The sequence below is a fragment of the Hakea prostrata genome, chromosome 5 (assembly GCF_041222555.1).
Source record: "Hakea prostrata isolate BN-2017 chromosome 5, UWA_Hpros_2, whole genome shotgun sequence".
Taxonomy (NCBI): domain Eukaryota; kingdom Viridiplantae; phylum Streptophyta; class Magnoliopsida; order Proteales; family Proteaceae; genus Hakea; species Hakea prostrata.
In genome coordinates, this window is record NC_142604.1 from 5,025,931 (window position 1) to 5,042,407 (window position 16,477).

Consider the following 16,477-nt stretch of genomic DNA (forward strand, 5'->3'; position numbering starts at 1 on the left):
GGTTTGAGGAATCTTTATTTTGTTTAATTATTTAGTCAAAAATGAATAAGATAAAGGAAGGTTCCGTCCTTGCGTGGGATTGGTGTGGAATATGAAATATCGCACGAGCGGGGCTGTAGAAGCAACCTATCAGTTGACTCCCTCCACTTGTCTCTCTATTGACCCCCAAGCATTTTGGTTTCAATGCTTTCCTCTCTCTTCGTTTTTTTTTTTTCTTTTTCGTCTCAGTGCTCTTTCTCTATCTCTTCTTTGCGTTAATTTTGATATTTCGGCGGTGGAGAAGGTTCTTGAACGTACGGATCGGATGAGAGAATCTCGTAATGCTGTCTAGGTTCATCTCCGTCGATAAATACGCTCGCGAAAATCTTTCCCACGTTTCCTTGTTTTTTTTTAACCGTCGGTCGTGTATATATCCTTCAATTCCTAAATACCTTCCTTTAGCTCTCACTCCTCTCTCTCTTCTCTCTCTTCTCTCTCTGTGTAACGCCGTTTCTGCTTCTTCTTCGCTCTCCTGCTCCCTTGAAGGTTGCGATTTTAGTCCTGAAATTACTCTCTACAAGGTAGAACTGCTACTGAGCCTAAAATTATAGTCTTGTTGTTTCTGGTTTTCTTAGTCTTAGGCGAAGTAACTGGGAAACTTTACAGGGACGATTTCAGTTCTCAATTCTCAGTGCAAAGAACGGGAACATCTACCCTTTTGTGGATGTTAGAACCCATCGCTTTGATTTTGTTTTACTGCCAGCTTTTTCAGTCGGACAAAAGGCCAATACAAAAGTCGCTTTGGGAATTTTTTTTTCTTTCTTATCTTTCACCTGGATTCTGATAATGTGGGTTTTCATTATCTTCTAACTAGGATTTCATCTTTTTTTTTTCCAATAGCTGGATAAGCTGGCTGTGGAGGAGAATCAGGAACAGAAGATCGGGGTTGTGAAGGCAAAGCAAAAGAAAGTCATGGTAAAAGGAAACAAATTGGTCTTCCTTTTAATTCCTCCGTTGCTCTTTTTCATTTGTTTTAGAATTAGATCGATTTTGGTTGGTTTAGGTGAGTCCAATAATTCGTATGGAGAACGATGATCTGGGTCCGCCATGGTTGAAGCCGATGTTAAAAGCAGCCTACTTCATTCCCTGCAGAATCCATGGGGATTCCAACAAGAGCGAATGCAACTTATTTTGCTTAGATTGCATGGGAAATTCCCTTTGTTCTTACTGTTTGATCCATCATAAAGATCATCATGTTGTTCAGGTTTGTTTTTCCTTTGATTTTCGAGATGGGTTTTTTCTTCTTTTCTCTCTCATTCCATCGAATTTTGGGAATTACAAAGTTAAAAGGAACCTAATGACCTTTGGGTTTGGGTGGGGTGTGTGTGGTGGGTGGGCTTTGTCGGTAACTGACGATGATGATGATACAGATACGAAGGTCTTCCTACCATAACGTGATAAGGGTTAACGAGGTTCAGAAATACATAGACATATCAGCCATCCAAACCTATATTATCAACAGTGCCAAGATCGTCTTCCTCAACGAGCGTCCACAACCAAGGCCTGGAAAGGGAGTCACCAATACCTGTGAAATCTGTGGCCGAAGCCTTCTCGATTCCTTCAGGTTTTGCTCTCTGGGTTGTAAGGTAACTTTCCAATCCGTACCTACTACCTCGTATTTACTATTCTGTACTCGATTTGATATCTTAAATCTGATCCTAATCTAACTCTCTCTCTCTCTCTCTCCTCTCTTGTGGCAAGAACAAATTTCTTGCTATTTTTAGCTTTTGAAACCCTAATCTTCCTGTTACTACTATGGGAAGTTTGTTTTTGTCCTCGTAAGCAACAGCATTCCTCCCACATTCTCTGAAATTGGCTTAATTATTCCCTTTGGGAACCTGAGCAGTGAACTTAGAACTGGGTATTATTTCAGTAATTGTTCTCTGTACGTTTAACTTAATCTTGTCAGAGAAGATGAATAAATACAAGACTGAGAAATGGGAATTGTTTTATTCATTGTTGAACAGCTGGAAGGAATGAAGCGTGGAGACCCAGAGCTAACATTCAAATTGCGGGCAAAGCATATCCGAGATAGCGTGCTTGGCTCGGAATCGGAGGATTCGTCAAGCTCAAAGAGACTTCGAAGGACTTTCATCTTCAACCGAGCATTGGAGGGCCACCATAGGGCAGGAACTTCTGCGGATGGTGAGCTTTATTCGAGCTCAAGTGATGATGCAGCTAATAACATATCTCCGGCGACTCCGCCCATTGTGAATTATGGAAGAATCCGAAGAAGGAAGGGCATTCCTCATCGAGCCCCCTTCTGAAAGGAGCTGAGAAAATCTAAACAATGGAGAATCAAGAGCCAGAATATGTAAAAAGGAAATGGTGATGGAGATAGATAGATTTAAATATAGAAGCTTGTGCAGCGTATAGTTGTGAAATATAGAAGAAAGATCATAGAAGAAGGAACATATAGCATAGAAAAAATGAAGGAATAAAAATGGAAAAAAGAAAGAAAGAGCAATGTCATTTGGGTTCTCTCTTTTGTAAATAGGAAGAATGGAAGTTGAATTATGCATGCTCTCTGTAGGAGTCTAAATCTTAGTCTAGATCATAGAAGTTGAGATCCAAATAGTACTAGCCAGTGGCAGATAGATAGATGGAAAAAGAGGAAGATGATACAATAAGACAAAGTCATCTCTTCCTGAATTTGTAGATATTGATCGTATGGGTTTTTAATTATAGTTAATACTATTGAAAACCTATCTCTGTACAGCTCAAACCTAACCCATAATGTAGTAGGTTGGATTTCTGGGCAATGGTGTGGAGAAAGAGAAGAAGACAATTAATGGCATTGTCTCAGATGTACAGAACATTATGCATGTATCATGCATGCCTTGTAATAATAGTTTGTGTATTATGCTTTCTACAATGGCCAATAACAAAAAGTTAAATATTCTTATTCCTTATTCCTTATCTTGGTTATATCGATTCTCTTTCTCCATTAGAAGAAAAAGAAGAAAAAAAAAATGTCGTGGTATACATTTTCTATGGCTACATTCATTGATAAGCTGCTGAGTCGAACTCGGAATTCTGCAACTCCAAAGACCCAAAAATGGGTTTTAAAGGCTCATAAGAAACTGCATGGGGCATGGAGGGCGATCACTCGTGTGGTGGTGAGATTCCTTTGTCTGTTTTGTAGTTTAATTTGGATATTATTCTCTCTCTCTCTCTTTTTTCTATAATTTTTCTCTCCATTTGGTAACTTGGTTGGCTCTTTAATTTCTTATTTCATACCATCTCTATACAGTATCAGATCCTTGTGGAGTTGTAAAGAACTTGAAAATCCTTCGTGGGTACCCCAAATTGGCTGCGCATTAACATTAATTAATTGAAATTTATATGATGCTTATCTACCTTTATTTTGTTTCTTTTATATATTTACAATCGAACTGTAGTTTTTTCAACCATTGATATGATGGAGGGATTTAATTAAGACAATCATGCAACATCACAATATAAGAAAGAAACACCATCGCTATCGTTGTTACGTCAGTTCTGGTGGTTAGGATGAGAAGAAGGGGCACCAGATGGTTAGGATGAGAAGAAAGGCCCGGCACCAGCCACAGAGAAACCAAGTGGGTCAGCCACTGCATGAGTGACAAACCTTCAAAGCTTCTCGTGGTGGTGGTGGTGGCGGTGGCGATGTTGTCGCCGGTGGAGGAGTTTCAGCACCGGCGGTAATAGTCATGCACTTCTCTATCTGATATGAAAGCTACCTTCATAATCGTTTCACTATTTGGTCTTGGGAAGATATAATTAATAATATATTATATATGATAGCAGTACCTAAAACCTAAAATAAGTGGTGGTGGTGGCTGGTGGGGATGGTTGGACCCACTCTCTTCTGGTCTGAACCCCACAGTCGCATCAAGGTTTGGCAAAGCTCTCAAAAGCCACTAGTATGGTTTTTGTTTGTGCTGGTGGGGTGAGACTTGGTAGGACATAACTGATCAAATGATCAGTTGTAGAGAACTTGGGGAACTGGTAACCCAAGCCATGCACCCTCCTTCCTTCCCTGTACTTTGGCTCTTTGGGCCCATTTTATTGGAGCTAAGGAATAGCAAATGGGACAGTGTCCTAACATTTCATTTGTCGTGGGGTCTGCCTGTTGGGGCGTTTAATTTGGAATCTTGTTGTGATAGTGAGGCTAACGCATTGGTGTCTGTGGTGCCCAGTGTTAGATAGCCACCGTTTGAATTTCTAATATTGTGACCACCAAATCATATTAGATGAATCGAATGAGATTTTTATTTATTTAAAATTACGATATTTTTAGGCAATCCAATCAAAGACTGGTTTATAGTAGATGTAGAGTTGATTGTGGACTCTAAAGGTAGGAGAAAGATGCTTGGAGTTGGCCTGAAGGGTTTACCAAAGAGAAAAATAATCTCAAATTGGTTCATTTTGAGGGCTTTTATTGTGTTCATTTTCTTTGATTAGGTATGTAAGACTTCACATAGAAAAACGTGTAATATAAATATATATTTTGAGTTACAAGTATCAACAAGTCAAAGAAATAAAATAAACCAAACAAAGTGACTTGTCAAAGAACGACCTTATTGGCCAGGTAGGGTTAAAGTATATTATTAAGAATAATATTGAACTATCTTTAAAAAATAAGAGTTAGTATTTCATTTTCATATTCAATAGTAAGATAGTCCGATTATCTTCAGAATAGCATCGATAGTTGCAAGTTTGACAATTGTTTATATTGGATATATGGATAAAGTTGAATTTTATGTAGCTGATTTGAAGCTAATAATACAGTTTGGTTGTCATTATATTCAACATTAATATTATGAGACACCTGACCTCTTAACATCCGTTTAAATATAATTAAAATTTTTTTCATACATAATTGAATTTCTCATGGTTCTAGACTAAAAAAACCCATTAAAGACATTGATTTATATTCTAATTAATCTGATTGGAGATAAAGAATAGCTCCCACAATTTGACCCACAATTCCACTCTACATCTTGGAATGCAAAATTTGGGCCATGTCTTATGTATAGTTGTTGATCACCTGATGCTACCAAGACCTAAGACTCTAGTTCTGGTGAAATAGATAGACTCGTTTACCAGTTGAATTTTTCTTCTTCTTCTTCCTTAGTTCCTTGTAACATAATAATGGTAAGGGTTTCAACTTTCAAAAGCAGGTTGTAACTTGTGAGACACGAAAGCCCACAGTGGACAAGGACCTCTCTCCCTTGCATTAACACAAAGTGCAAGAGTTAAGAAGAGAGCCGTGAGGAATCTGGGAGCCCAGCTTTTCTGTTTTTTTTTTTTCCTTTGTCTTCCTCAGGTTTTTGTAGTTTCAAGTTAACTAGTTTGACTACACAATTGTTTAATTCCATGAGAAAACAGAATGGGGTTATGCGTAGATGTGCCAGGGCCAATGAACTAATACCTATTCAATTTTGATGGATTAGTAGTCTATAATTGAGTCGTAATTAAGTAATCAGATTTCACATGAGTAAACTGATTAATCAATATATAGTAATCCTTGATTAAAATGTTGGATAATCAATTCTCGTCGCAAAATTATAGGACCACTTTTTTGACCAAGAACATTTAATTACATATTAATCCGTCGATGCTCGAATTACCCAATAAGTAATTAGCACATCCATGATTGATTAATGAGAAATAAAACCTTAGATATTTAAGAATGTTAAATTTTACTCTTGACTTTACTTAAAGATACATCCACAAGGCTTAACAAACATTTCGTGAAGAGTCACCCAAGTTTAAGAAATGATTAGGTTAAGTTTGAATCAATCTGAAATCTTAATACTTATCCATGAAACACATATAATTTATAACTAAACAAAACCCAAGAACCTTTGTTCATTTTCCTTAAGATTAAATCTCTCAAAAATCAGTCTCAAAAGGAAAAATGAAATATGACTTGTCCATATCAATTTAGACTTTAACCTGTTGGGTTTTGAAAATAACAACTTAGATCGATGAACCAGTCTTACTTTCTGATAATGAGAAAAGCACTGATTACCATGGTTACAAGAAAAGCTTAATGATTTTTCCTTCTTCTTCAATGAGTATGATTCGGATTCCATCATCATAGCTACTTTCTGTGTGTTTTTTCATTTTCGATAGATCAATCATATTATGAAACTTTATCTTCATATCATATTTTTGAGGGTATGTTTTACTTGGAGAAAATTAGCTTGGAAGGCTTTGGTTGAAAATGACCTATTAATGTTGACGATTCCTATTCATTCAAAGCATATAATCAATTACAAAGCTGGAATTAATATGAGTAAAGGAAGAAAGATAGCTAATTGACCATTGAACTGATTGATGAGCACAACTCAACCATCAAACCCGATGGCCTTTGTTGCTTTATCCTTCGTGTATATTGTCACACTGGAAAAACCTAAAATGAAAACTAAGACAAGAAATGGTAATCTATCTAACCTAGGCGGTTGAGTTTGTATTGTATACAAATGTCAGAATATGGGTAAGCTTGTTCAAAACCTTCATTTTCGTTATCCTTCTTACTTGTGATGCATCTCAACAGAGACATCAACATCATCTCAAGGACCGAATGGGACTATATTATTGTAAGCAAATGAGTACAAAGTTAGGCCCCAGTATTAATTACTTCAACTTGGACAGCAACACTACAATGGAGAGCTGCGTGTTCCTTAATGTTGCTTCCCGCTCCCATCCTCTTCCTCCGATATAGTTTATCTTCCTCCCCACTCAACAATACCCATTCCCCCATTCTCTTCCCCATTCTCTCACATTCACATTAGGTTTGATACGGGCAGCTCTGGAAGACGGCCTAACACAAAGCTTGTCCGAATCAGCCAGGGCCTACGACCTATGCCAGGTCTTGTGAGTGTGAGAGGATAGGGAGACATGCAGGTTGGGTGGAGAGAATCTCCACACCGAAGACATATATACAAGGGGTAAAATGACAACCCCACAGCATAAGAAGGTAGCACATTATTTCTTCTACTTTTTTTGGATTTGGTTTGGTTTGGTTTCTTTTCTTAGAGCCCACTTTCTTTTCTTTTCTTCTTCTTCTTTCTTTCTTTTATTATTATTATTATTATTATTATTATTATTAATAATTTATTAATTTATTTTATTGAGTTTTCATTCAGAGGAAAAATGCAAGGCAACAGAAGAGGAAAATTCCTGAAGCCAAGAAGAGGAAACAGGCCAAGAGGTCTTACCCTGAATAGACCTGGCCTTCAGGGCTAGAGAATTTGCTAACACATTGGCTTCTCCAAGAATAAAGCGAAAACAACACCTCAAAGGAGGGGAAACAAAAGATAAAATATCATCAACCACCACACTGACCCAAGGGGAGGGGGAGAGGGAGTTGACACCGTTAAGCGGATCCACCACCGGCTTGCAATCAGATTCCAATATTATATCAACATACCCAACCGGATACCCTCTATAATATCATCCCTTATTGCCAGTGCTTCCCCAACCAGAATATCCTCGAAGGAGCACGCTTGCGATACTGAACAAATGATATTACCAGAGCAATCACGAACCACAAAACCTATCCCATTGTCACCTAATGGGCCTTTAGAAGCATCGGTGTTTATCTTGATCCACGGGCTTTCAGGGCATTGCCAAGAGACATTTCTTTGGACCACATCCCCCTCGCCTCCTTGTGCCTCCCCATTGATCCTCCCCGCACCAAGGAACTCCCATGCCATACGCCTTCTGTGCTAATTGGATGACTTCAATAGGGTTCCATGACTCTTCCCCCATCCTTGAACTGTTATGTGCCCTCCAAAGGTACCATAGTATGAAGCTGATTTCACCAAGTGTCTCCCTTCTTTCTTTCTTTGATAAAAGGCCTAGCTGCTCATTATTCAGTAGCCACTCTGCAAAAGGGGTAGAAACATAACCTGGAGGTCTAACACCTATGTTACACCCAAACCAAACTGATCTAGCAAACACGCAACGCAACATAATGTGATCAACCGATTCATATTCTTTATTGCATCAATGGCATTTTGTGTCAAGGTTCAGGTTTCTTCTCATACATGCTTTCCCCAGAGCAACACCATTTGCACAAGCTTTATATAGGAAAGATTTAATATTTGGCAAGGATTTTAGAGCCCATATTTCTCTCTATATCTTTTTTGGGGTACATGCCCATCTATCCCTTCTAGATGAGGATGGTTGATTTAGCTGTTCTTTCTCCTTTTCACTGGCCAGCATTGCATAGGTAGATTTAACTGAAAATATTTCTTTTTTATCAGGCCCCAGACCATCCTATCATCTTTTACATTGAGTGGTAATGGGATTTTTAGCATCTCCTTTACCACCTCATTTGGGAACAACTCATTAAGCAACACAGTTCCACTAACCTGGTTGATTGATCAAGTCCACCACCACCCTAACTCCCTCTACCTGGACCAATTTCCCGTTCACTTTATAGCCCCCCACTTTAGGAAAACTATTTAAGTGGGTGTAAAACTGTGACCTGCCAATTTAAGTGAAAAATATTATCAGAAACCCACTTTTTACAATTTGAAAAATTATCCTTACCCACAGGCCACAGTTGCATTTTCTCCAAGTTTGAATAAGAAATGACGGATTTGTCCTTATATTGGTAAAATGACCTTAATACCCGTTCACTCTCACTCACACTCCCTATCCTTTAGGTGGGTGAATCCATCTTCTTCCTATACCTTGTAAAAATTCCACCACGCCAGCAATCACCACTCCTCCCCTTGTCGATGACCATGACTGTGAACAACAACCATAAAACACTACATAAGTAATTTTCTGATCTAACAAAATCCTCTTTGCTCCAACAATTCTTTGAAGAAAGGTGAAGAAGTATCTCATCTTTTTTGGCAGTTCACCTTACCTGATCATTAATCCTAATCCGACAAACCAAACATCATTTACATGTGAAATAAAAAAATAAGATAAAAACCATGTTGCTATGTTTAAATCCCCACACTTGGAAAATCTTTTAGTTGGATAGCTACCATGACAGCCACAAACTGCCCTATGAAGGAAAGAAGAAAGAAAGAAGGAAGAAATAATGTGCAGACCAAGGTTACTGGCCTAAGCCCAGGCCCCTATTGAATTTATGCAGACCATATGTGTAGGCTTTTGTTGGGCCTTATGATGGGCTGGGTTTCGGAGCAAAATGTCAATCTGGGTTGAAAGCTTCTGGATGGGCTGACCAACAACCGATGCCTACCTGTAGCTTTGAATTACACTGTGAATGACCTGAAAAATGGAACGATCAAGCTTGAAAGAATATCATTAGAATTTAAAGTCAACACTTAAAACTTAACTAATAGTGTTGCATTAAATGAGTGTTAAATAACTGTAGGATGTGGCTTCAGTTCCAACCTCAAGATGTTATGGGCTTTCAAATTCATTTCACTTGGGCTGCTTCCACTGTTAGCCCACAAAGTCTAGCCGAAAGAGTTACCTGATGGACATGGGCTCCCATGAGGACTTGGGCCTTAATTCAGACTGGTGCCTGAATTTGAGCTTATATGGCCAGTCAAGATCATACCATCATTAGGGCCCACCAGACCGTACCTATGAGTCTGGCACATTAGTCTTTTATTTTCTTACGTATTTTTTCACAATTGATCTTTACGTCTTATTTGTTTAATAAAAAAATTAATAAATATATTATATTAATTTATAAAACTACAAATTAAAAATAACTTCCCATCAGTTAACTTCATCTAATGGATAATAACTGGTGGAATACGAGATTATCCAATCGGGATAAGTATCAAATTCTCTTAAACAGAAGATATGAATGTGAATTTCATGCATAAATTTCGATTATCCTTTTGGATCTTATTTTATATACATTCTTGTGAGTTTCATACATAAATTTCGATTATTCTTTTTTATCCTTATTTATTATTATATATATATTATTTTGTTAACTCTATTTTGTCGATTTCTGACTTTCAATTTGTATACAAGGGAAAACATGCTTTTGTCGATAACGAAATAAAAGAATAATTCACACATGACGTTTAGGACAAAATAGTGGTTAACCAAGAAAGATTCAACAAATTTAGGTTCTTTTAAACCTAAATAAAAGGTAACATGAATATTTTTATTATATACAATGAAACGCGTTTAAATTGGTCAGAAATAGAATAGTTTTATGTTATAGTCTATAGATGTGCTTTTGTATTTTGAAACTTTGTCTCACCCCCCCATTGAATTATTCACTAAAATTAATGTCATTTAATGAGTATTCAATTTATCATTTAGATTCGTTATAAAGTAAAAATATCTTATGAAATTGAAATCCCTTGTAATTAAGAAATCACACAGTTAAACGCTAATGTAAGTATGTTAATTTTTTTTTTAAAAGATAAAAATAACCTTGAATGAAAACCTTATGCTCAGCTTGTATTTTTGTCTTCCTCCTCTACTTTCTATATTTCTTCATAAACTTTAAAGAAATGATTCATGAGTAGTGTTTTTAAACTTATGATATTGAGATAATATTGAAAATTGATAAATAAGAACTAATTGGGACTACCAGCATTAGCAATAAATTTAGAGGGTAACTCAAAGAGTGGAACTAAAAGATTCCCTTTATTCTAACTTTCACTATTAGCAACATGAGTTAATCTTTTTCAACCATCAAAGCTTAGATCTTAGTTTGGATTGATACAACATTTGTTACTATTTCTACCTTTGGAGCTCATGTCTTTATTTTTTTTAATTTGTGGGTGTAGGAGATTGTTAAAATTCAACCAAAAAAAGAAGGAAAAAGAAGAAGTTGGGCCTTTTTGAAAAAGTTTTAGTTAATTATTTAAATTTTGAATTCTACAAAAAAAAACTATTTAAATTTTAAATTAATTTCACATCTCAACCATTAGATGAATATCAAATTCCCTAAGTAGTTTGAGAGTTGACAAGGAGAATGATGAAAGGCCAATCCAATCCTAATGCAGGTAGAATGATAAAATTTCATATTGATTATGAGTCGATCATTATATGTAGTTATTCCATCTCCTATATTTAAACTCTCCTACTAAAAAATATTTCCAAAACTTTATCACAGTAGATCCAAATTCCAAAATCCTCCATTAATGGAGGATGCTTACAATGCATAGAGAGGCTGTACAGGGCTTATCCAGTTGGGTTTGTCTATTGTGGAATGTAAGTTTTCTTACTCCTAGGTAAAGCAATATGACCAAGGCTAACAGAAATCTTTCGAGGGGACCGTTTAGCACTTTCCAAATCCCGTATCTGGGACTCGACGGAGTTAAGCCTAGCGTTGCCGCGTCTTTCTCATAGAAGTTTATTACCAAACAACAAAAACCAAAATCCAAACCTTTCCAATGCGTAAAGCTCACAAGGTAAGTGAATTAAGGACTGACTATGAAGGGAACAGAAATCTCTCACGGCACCGGCAGTGCTCCGGGAAGATCTAGCCTTGCGGGGGGGGGGGGGGGGGGGGTCCCCCCCCCCAGTCTCCATAAATTCCCTTCATTCAAAGAAACTTCCAAAACCCAAATATCAATGACGAAGTGAAGTCATCAAATCATTGAAGAATATCGATTCACATCGATGCTTTGCTTGAAAACCAAGAAGACCCATTCAACGAGGGTGTCTTTCCTTCTTTCCTTCTCCTTCTGGACGGTTCTCGAAGCACAGATACAGATACAGACGCTATATATATAGAGAGAGAGAGAGAGAGAGAGAGATGGGTTCATGCTTCTCCTCAAAAGCCATTGGAGAAACCCACGATCCATCGATAGCGAAGGTCATCTCTGCTAATGGCGATCTCCGTGAGTATCCCATACCCGTTACAGTATCGCAAGTTATCGAATCAGAGGCCATCCCTTGTTTCCTCTGCAACTCCGACTCTCTCTTATACGAGGACTACATTCCCTCCCTGAATTCTGGGGAAGAACTTCAAGCGGGTCAAATCTACTTCGTGCTCCCCACCAGTCGCCTACAATGTCGCCTCACGGCTCCTGAAATGGCAGCCTTGGCCGTGAAGGCCAGCACTGCGCTTTCCCATCTTACTTTCAGGAAAGAAGTTGGCTGGAATTACAACGAGATGGGAATCTCTTCCCTTTTGGAATTGAATGACAACCAGAGTAGTGGGATTGGAATTGGTGGGCTTAAGAATTCAGTTGGGAAACCCAGAATTGAATGACAACCCTTCGAGAGAGGCTTCTTGTAATGGAGACTCTGAACTTGTGTGGAGTTCCGAATCTGAAGAAGCGTTTTGGAGAATGGATGAATCGGTTCTGGAGAATTTTATCATTTTCTTCATCAAATTAAGATGGAAGCGACCATATGAAGTATCATCAATCAAGTGGATATTATGTCATTACGTGTGTGTGCATGTACATGAACATTGAAAATTTATCATAATTTTTATTTATATTTAAGAAAATTTGACTTCAATTTGAGATTCATGCACCAGCGATTATCAATATTACATTGCTCTTTTACAGCACAAAGATAATCTTTCTTTCTTTCTTTTTTTTCGGGTTCTCTTAGAGCATAAACATTAATACAAAATCTATGAATTTAAATAATATAACAAATAGTCATTGGCGTAATCTTCTGGGTTCTCTTAGAACGTAAACATTAATATAAAATCTATGAATTTAAATAATATAATAAATAGTTTTTTTTTTTTTTTAAAATTATTCAAAGACCATTTGAATCCTTACTGCTAGACAGAATATAACACAGAATTTATCGATGTCATGAATTGCGTCTTGCTAGCTGAGTCATCCCATTAGGATTTGATTTGCTCCATTGCTAATTGAGTCATCAATCCTTGAAGATTTAATTTACTCTATTTCATCAAATTATGTGAGTAAAAAATCTAATTAAAAATTTAGCCAACACCTAAATGCCCAGATCAGATAGACATTAAACGGTGAAGATAACATTCCTGGTTAGATCCAACATTCCTGGCCATCCATTCAATCTCTCCTAAACTCAGTTTTAAAATTTATTTTTAGTTTTGCCCTTAATTTAAAATTCATTAAATAGAATCAATCCTACATACCTTTTTTTAAGTAAAAAAATTGAATCAGGATGAGTAAGGTCCAAGCTTGGTTAAAGTCCAAGTGAAGCACTGCAGATGGTTGACTGGATTTAGTAGGTCAACTCAGTCAGATACTTCTGTTTCTTGTACAGCAAGCCAGAAAAGCTTTGGGCGTAGTGAAGTCTACGCGGGCGTTTTACGCTTGTACAGCTGTGACGTCATCGCTGAGCCCTCTTTGCTCACTTCTCCTTCCCTCCCCTCTGGTGTAGCAGTAGTAATAATATCATATCAGAGATTCTGTCTTGCTCACAAAGAAAACCCCTAGAGGAAACTTCGAATTCGCTAGTGACGGCTTCGCTTACGCCATTCCTCTCCAACCCAACCCAACCCAACCCCACCACAAAATTTAAACATGTGAGACTCCCAAGTCCCAACCCTTTAAATGCTCTTTCGCTGCCATGTCTCTGCCTGCCTCAGCCTTCACTCTGCTCATCTCAGAAGTCAGAAAACTGACAGACAGCACAAGTTTCTCTGTCTCTGTTTCTGTCTTCTCTTCTCCACGGCTCTTCAGATCAACACTGAACCACTCTGGAGATGGGTTTGTGCTTCTCCTCCGACTCCACCTATTCTTCCCGCAATCAACCGACGGCCAAAGTAATCTCCATGGATGGCAATCTCCTTCAGTATCCTGTACCGATCACCGTATCGGATGTCCTCGAATTCGACAAATCTTCCTGCTTTCTCTGCAATTCCGACTGTCTCTTCTTCGATGAGTACATTCCCGCCCTCGATTCATCTGAAGAACTTCAATCGGGTCTGATCTACTTTGTCCTCCCAACCACTCGCCTACAGTATCGCGTTACAGCTCCCGATATGGCTGCGCTCGCCATCAAGGCCAGCACTGCGCTCGCTCAGAATTTCAGGAAAAGCAACAATGGACGACGGAGTAAGAATTCAAGGGTATCTCCCGTTTTGGAATCTAACAAGAACCAGAGTATCGGGATTGGTGGGTTCGTTGGATATTATGAGTCTGATGGGTTTAAGACTTCCGATGCCAAATCGAAAATCGGCAGGAGCGCAAGATCTGGGTCTCTTAAGAAATCGAAGAAGAAGTCTTCAAGACGAAATAAGATCTATGTTCAATCGTTTCGAACGAGGTTGAGCACTATTTACGAAGAAGATGAGGTTGATTCGTTCTGAGATTCACTCGATCGGATAAATCGTGTATATATCCCAGATTCTTCCCCAATCTGGAGGTCACTTTGAGGACTGTGTGTGGAATCTTTTTGTGACTCGAGGATCAGATCAGGAGAGTTTTGCTAGTTTCTTTCTTCAAATTTTTTTTTCTTTTCCTGGAAGAAAGTTTTTTTGCGAGTTTCTCCGTCAGAACTATGGCGAGGCGAGGCCTACTGAACAGTAAAAAAGGATTGATCTTTCTGTTTCTGAAAGTTGATCCCTTTTGTAAATTATCAATGAGCAGAGTATTTCATTCGTTCATCTTCATTTGTCATCTGTTATTTCATCAAATCTTATTTACACAACTAAAAGAAAATTTTTATGAGGTGAACAAATAACTGTGCACAGCATAGACTTTGCGTTTCAAGCAAGACGGCTCTTGTCAAAACTGTTGATCGCCTTGTAAATGCAAGAGAAAACTAAATTTTGGGAAAATAAGAGACTGAAATCAACGAAGAATTGTTGAAAACCGTGCTGGGGTTGTCTGTCTGTCTGTCTGAAATTTCTTTTCTTCATGTTCTAAGTGAAGAAACTCCACGAGCTCATCGTATGACCTTACCTGAAGTACATCGCTCTAAAATATATATTTATATTATGTATTCCAAAATTCAAGAATCCAACATACTCTGGTAGTCTTGGAAAATAAGCTAATGTGAATGAAAATCGCTTATTAAAAAGAATTTTGAAAAATAAGTGCATGAGATTATTATGATTAATTGGTTGAGTGTTTCAAATCCATCCCAAGAATGGTTCATGGTGTCATGCATGGAAGTTAATGAACATTTGGGCTTAAGATTTTTCAAACATTGTTAATGAATGGAGGGTTATGGGAAAATAACATGAACTTAAAGCCCCAAAACCTTGAAACAATACTTCTTATATCCTCTACAATGGGAAGAATTTGCACCGGGGAAGGGAGAGAGGGATCCTAGATGATTTGTACTAATTGTTTACAATCAGACTCAACCTCCAAGTAATCAAAACTATTAGCAATTGCATGAAGAAGACCTAACCTCATTACTACAGCCTCACGTTCCAGTGCCGAATAAAACTCCCCGGGTTCAAATAAAGCCAACAACGGTTCATTAGTATTGTCCATGAACATGGTCCATACTCCTCCTTTTTTTCTCCTTCACTTTAAATGCAACATCAATGTTCAGTTTAACACTTAGAAGAATTGTTGGCTGCCAAGCATGTTGAATAATTCCTGGTTGTGTTTCATTGGGAATGTCCACATTTTGATGAGGCTTAGAGTGGGCCCAAAATTCGTTGTGTGCTCTAATCGCTTCTTAAATCATTATTTTTTTTGTCAACCTTTTACTTCCTGAAACTCTTGCGTTTCTGGCTTTCCAAAGTGTCCATAATAATAAGGACATTTGGCTCTTCAATGTTGCTACTCCTCTACGTTTTTCCTTGTCAAATATCTTCCGTAATATAAGCATATCAATCATAGAGGTACTTGGGCTCTATTGTTGAACTTTTTAAAGTAAGCAGGTAGTCAAACCGTACCGACTGGGTAAAATCACGTTGGAGTGGCACATGGTTCGATGTTTCTTTATGTATTCCGAATTCCCCACATATGTGATCCATCATCATTCCTCTCTTCCTCTAACTCGTGTCTAGTTTCAATACTTTCATTGCATACCCTCGATTGAAAACTCTTTACTTTGGGAAGAGTTGTACATTTCCAAATTTCCAATCTGTGATCAAGCTCTATTATTTCCCAATTGTGTGATTCATAATAAATCCTTCGCTAACCCAGCATTATAGGTACTAACGAGAAAATACCACGCGCCACCCAGACAACGCCAGAGGGAAGAAAGAAAGGAGGAGCGAGGCCCAACTCAATGCTGGAACCGCCCTGAATCATATCAGCTTTCCATTCCTAGTTCCATGATTAATTAAATCAACCACTACTTGAATGTTGCAACCACTCGGTCTACTTGATTGGAGTTTGAAATCCTCTCGCTTTAGGATTCATTGTTCGCTCCAAATCTTCATTGTTGTTACGTTTCCAATCTCCCATATTAAACCTTTCTTCAGGACCTCTCTCTGCTTTCAAGTATGCTTCTTGATACTCAAAAAGGTTTGTTTCCCATCTTTACTTCTAGAAAGGTGCACTTTGGGAAATAGATATTTTTGAAAGACCTTCCCTATTCTCCCTCCGGTTGAGTAAACATC

At 37.9% G+C, this 16,477-nt stretch overlaps 2 protein-coding genes across 3 annotated transcripts; both read left to right on the plus strand.

Moving 5' to 3' along the window:
- The first annotated feature begins 257 nt into the window (after positions 1 to 257).
- Positions 258 to 2,393, plus strand: LOC149014588 (uncharacterized). 2 transcript variants are annotated; one of them, XM_089155634.1, is made up of 6 exons: positions 258 to 560; positions 646 to 705; positions 880 to 954; positions 1,043 to 1,243; positions 1,410 to 1,625; positions 2,007 to 2,393. In XM_089155634.1, the coding sequence occupies exons 1-6, from the start codon at positions 321 to 323 to the stop codon at positions 2,304 to 2,306; spliced, it is 1,092 nt and encodes a 363-aa protein (XP_089011760.1). In that variant the 5' UTR covers positions 258 to 320; the 3' UTR covers positions 2,307 to 2,393. The 2 variants fall into 2 exon arrangements, with proteins under 2 accessions (XP_089011760.1, XP_089011761.1); XM_089155635.1 differs by lacking the exon at positions 646 to 705.
- Positions 2,394 to 11,752: 9,359 nt separating this feature from the next.
- Positions 11,753 to 12,211, plus strand: LOC149014589 (uncharacterized). Its single transcript, XM_089155285.1, has one exon. It carries the CDS (start codon positions 11,753 to 11,755, stop codon positions 12,209 to 12,211), a length of 459 nt encoding a protein of 152 aa, XP_089011411.1.
- Positions 12,212 to 16,477: the final 4,266 nt, after the last annotated feature.

What these genes read in the sequence shown, in the direction of transcription:
- LOC149014588 (XM_089155634.1), top strand. Translation starts at nt 321, where the DNA reads ATGCTGTCTAGGTTCATCTCCGTCGATAAATACGCTCGCGAAAATCTT. An exon ending in ACATCTACCCTTTTGTGGAT is followed by an intron (nt 706 to 879) that starts GTTAGAACCCAT and finishes TTTTTCCAATAG; the next exon opens with CTGGATAAGCTGGCTGTGGA. An exon ending in CAAAGCAAAAGAAAGTCATG is followed by an intron (nt 955 to 1,042) that starts GTAAAAGGAAAC and finishes TGGTTGGTTTAG; the next exon opens with GTGAGTCCAATAATTCGTAT.
- LOC149014589 (XM_089155285.1), top strand. Translation starts at nt 11,753, where the DNA reads ATGGGTTCATGCTTCTCCTCAAAAGCCATTGGAGAAACCCACGATCCA.